Raw genomic sequence first — 3,352 nt, 5'->3', positions numbered from 1 at the left:
AAGTGTAAAAGAAGAAGCAGTTTAACTTTTACAATGATTGGTTGTTATAGTGGGGATTTCCAGATGGCAGGGGATTGATTAAAAGTGATTATCTTATACCATCTTTTGGAAGATGACTTTAAATTTCTATTATGCGTGTCATAGATACTTGCAGGAAATAATGTAAGTTAAGTTTCACTTACGTTAATAAAAAATAAGCTAAATTTAGTTTCACTTCCATGGCTTTGCTTGCTTGGAGGATTTTTAAGACTAGTCTCCATCTTATTTTAACACAAGTATAGGCAGTTTTGTAGCTAATGTTTCGTTGTTAATTCCTAGCTGTATTGCACTGTGGTCAGTGAAGATATTCTACGTGATGATGATTTTTCCTTTTGGGTCTTTAACAGAAAAGGGAGGTTCTAGAATTTCCATCTGGACGGAAGGGAAAGCTATACCTCCATAGGCTCCATAGATTTTTACCTAAAATTGAGAAAACATAAATCATTCAAGCTAAAGAATGGAAGGGGTTGACTGAGCGAGATTGTGGTGAGACTAAATCCTTTTCCCTGCCCTCAAGGCTGCCAGTGACACAGACTTAATTGTCTTTATAGCCCCTCCCCACCTATTTTATCCCCTAGCTGGGGGACTTGGTCAGAATATATCTTTAACATAATATTGAACTGAACAGTTACACCCATCATAAAATAATTAGCATTATATCCTAATAGAAGAAGTATCAGCAGAGAGAACAAGAAGAACTAGAGTTCAGGGTGACCAGGTGTCACCGGGTTCGTGAAGGAGGAAGTGAGGTTAGAACAGGCCCGTGGGATGATTAGATTGAGGCCAAGTAGAGGGGAAGGGAGTGTGTTTCTAAGGTGGAAAGAAGTACCCATTCATGTGCCCAACATGCAGTGAGGCCAAACATACTGAAAAGTTGGAGACTAGAGCAGAGAAAGGTTTATTGCAAGGCCATGTAAGCAGACACGGTTTCTCCTGCCTGAAAAAGTTCTCAGCTCCCCAACGTGTGTTAGTCGCTCAGCCGTGTCTGACTCTTTGCGATCCCATGGACTGTGGCCCACCAGACTCCTCTGTCCATGGGTTCCTCCAGGCAAGAATACTGAAGTGGGTTACCATTCCCTCTCCAGAGGATCTTGCTGACCCAGGGATCGAACCCAGGTCTTCTGCATTGCAGGCAGATTCTTTACCATCTGAGCCACCAAGAGCTCCCAAGGGGTTTCGGCAAAGCGCATTTTTTATTTTTTTTTAATGTTAAGATTTTATTTACAAAGCTTCTTTGTTGTACAGAAAGTAAAAATGCTGTTACAATCTTGGTGTAACTGGTAGCCACGGGCAGTTGACTCACCAATCACAGCTATCCACGCTACAGCAAGTCTTACACAAAAACCTAACAACGCTTACAATTTTGTTGGGGTGAAGTCCCCAAGCTTGGTGGTGGATTTCCAAGAGGGACTAAATGGAGGAAGGTGGAATGTCACAGGAACTATTCTTTGGCTCTTTGGGTGGGTGGGTGTCCTGGGGTTTGTATCACAGCTACCTTTTTTTTTCCTTTAAAAAAAAAAAACAGCTACCAAATCCATGTCAGCAGTCCAACCAATACTGAACAGTTCTTTTTTTTGCAGGTTACTGGGGTCTTATTAATCATCTTCTCCTTCATCATCTGTTTCTCTCTTCCTCTTTTCACCTTTCCCGCTTTCTTCCTCTTCATCTTCATCTTCGTCTTCGTCCTCATCCTCGTCATCTTCATCAACTTCTCCGTCTTGTCCAAACTCTTCTTCCTCCCCACTGACTTCATCCTCGTCCTCCTCCCCTTCTACATCTTCATCTTCATCGTCATCCTCTTCATCATCAAACTCTTCTTCCTCGCCGTCTTCATCCTCCTCCTTATCCTCATCTTCTCCTTCCTCATCATCCTCTTCTTCATCCACACCGTCCACCTCGGCGTCTGAGTCTGGGGCTTCACGGTCCTCCCGGTCATAGCCATCCAGATAGGTCAGCTGGGGCAGGAGCTTGAAGACACTCTCTCGGTAGTCATTCAGGTTAGTAACCTCACAGTTAAACAGATCCAGGCTCTTCAGACATTCCAGCTTTTTCAAAGGCTCCAGTGTGCTGATGTCCTTCAGCTTATTCCCACTTAAGTTTAGATGTGTAAGATTTGGAAGTTTTTCTGCTAACATATCCAGACCTCCACAGATTCTATTGTCACTGGGCTCAAGCTTTTTCAATTTAGGTAGTTTGGGAAGATTTGAAACTGAAATCAAGCCTACATTTATTAAACTGAGGAACTCTAGATTTACAAATTCAGCTGTTAAGCCCTCAATTTTTCCATCATTTGATTTGCAATTGTCCAGGACAAGTTCTCGAACAGCTGCCGGGGTCCGGTTCCTCAGCTCGAGGTGGATCCTCCTCTTCATGTCCATGTTTCTCTCTCTTCCCCCCTCTTCAAACTTAACTTTCCGCGGCGGGGGCGGAGCGGGGAGAGGCGTCCTAGCCTGCGCAGCGAGGGCCGTCGGAAGGGGTCTGCTCGAGGCAGAGGCCAACGGCGCGGTCCTGGGTAGCGGGCGGCGTGCGGGCAGGCGAGCGGAGCCCCCAGAGCCAAGTTACTCGCGGGAGCGGAGAGAAACCATGGAGGGAAAAGCTAGGTGAATTCTTTAACACTTGTGCCATCTGAGAAGCCCCCCAACACACACACCTTATATGTTCACTATAAAGATTAAACAATCGAGTGACTGCAGCATCCACTATGTATTCATTATTCAAAACTTGTAAATAAAATACTTAACGAAATTGATTTAATTTTTAATGCTTTTATTTTGGGAGGTCATGCCATGCAACTTGCAGGATCTTAGTTCCCCAACCAGAGATGGAACCTGGGCCCCCAACAGTGGGAGCACAGAGTTCTAACCACTAGACTGTCAGGGAATTCCCTAAAGAAACTGATTTTGATGCAAATTAAAGGGCAAATTTCTCAAACAGGAGAAAAAATACTATCTTGGAAATATACATGCACTTCAATGTTCATAGCAGCACTATTTACAACAGCCAAGATATGGAAGCAACCTACATGTTCACCAACATATGAATGGATAGACAATGTGAGATATACATATATATATATCATATGTATGTGTGTATACACACACACACACACATGCATGTGCATGCTAAGTTGCTTCAGTCATGTCCAACTCTTTCCAACCCTATGGACTATAGCCTGCCAATCTCCGCTGTCCATGGGATTCTCCAGGCAAGAATACTGGAGTGGATTGCCATGCCTTCCTCTAGGAGATCCTCCAGACCCAGGGATCGAATCCACATCTCTTATATCACCTGCACTGGCAAGCAGGTTCTTTAC

At 44.0% G+C, this 3,352-nt stretch overlaps 1 protein-coding gene across 1 annotated transcript; it reads right to left on the bottom strand.

Annotated features, from left to right (window-relative positions):
- Positions 1-1,486: 1,486 nt before the first annotated feature.
- Positions 1,487-2,451, bottom strand: LOC122425810 (acidic leucine-rich nuclear phosphoprotein 32 family member B-like). Its single transcript, XM_043444442.1, has one exon. It carries the CDS (start codon positions 2,415-2,417, stop codon positions 1,635-1,637), a length of 783 nt encoding a protein of 260 aa, XP_043300377.1. The 5' UTR covers positions 2,418-2,451; the 3' UTR covers positions 1,487-1,634.
- Positions 2,452-3,352: the final 901 nt, after the last annotated feature.

Source organism: Cervus canadensis, chromosome 23 (assembly GCF_019320065.1).
Source record: "Cervus canadensis isolate Bull #8, Minnesota chromosome 23, ASM1932006v1, whole genome shotgun sequence".
NCBI classification, from domain to species: domain Eukaryota; kingdom Metazoa; phylum Chordata; class Mammalia; order Artiodactyla; family Cervidae; genus Cervus; species Cervus canadensis.
This window is presented reverse-complemented; position numbering and strand designations above follow the sequence as displayed.

What these genes read in the sequence shown, in the direction of transcription:
- LOC122425810 (XM_043444442.1), bottom strand. Translation starts at nt 2,417, where the DNA reads ATGGACATGAAGAGGAGGATCCACCTCGAGCTGAGGAACCGGACCCCG.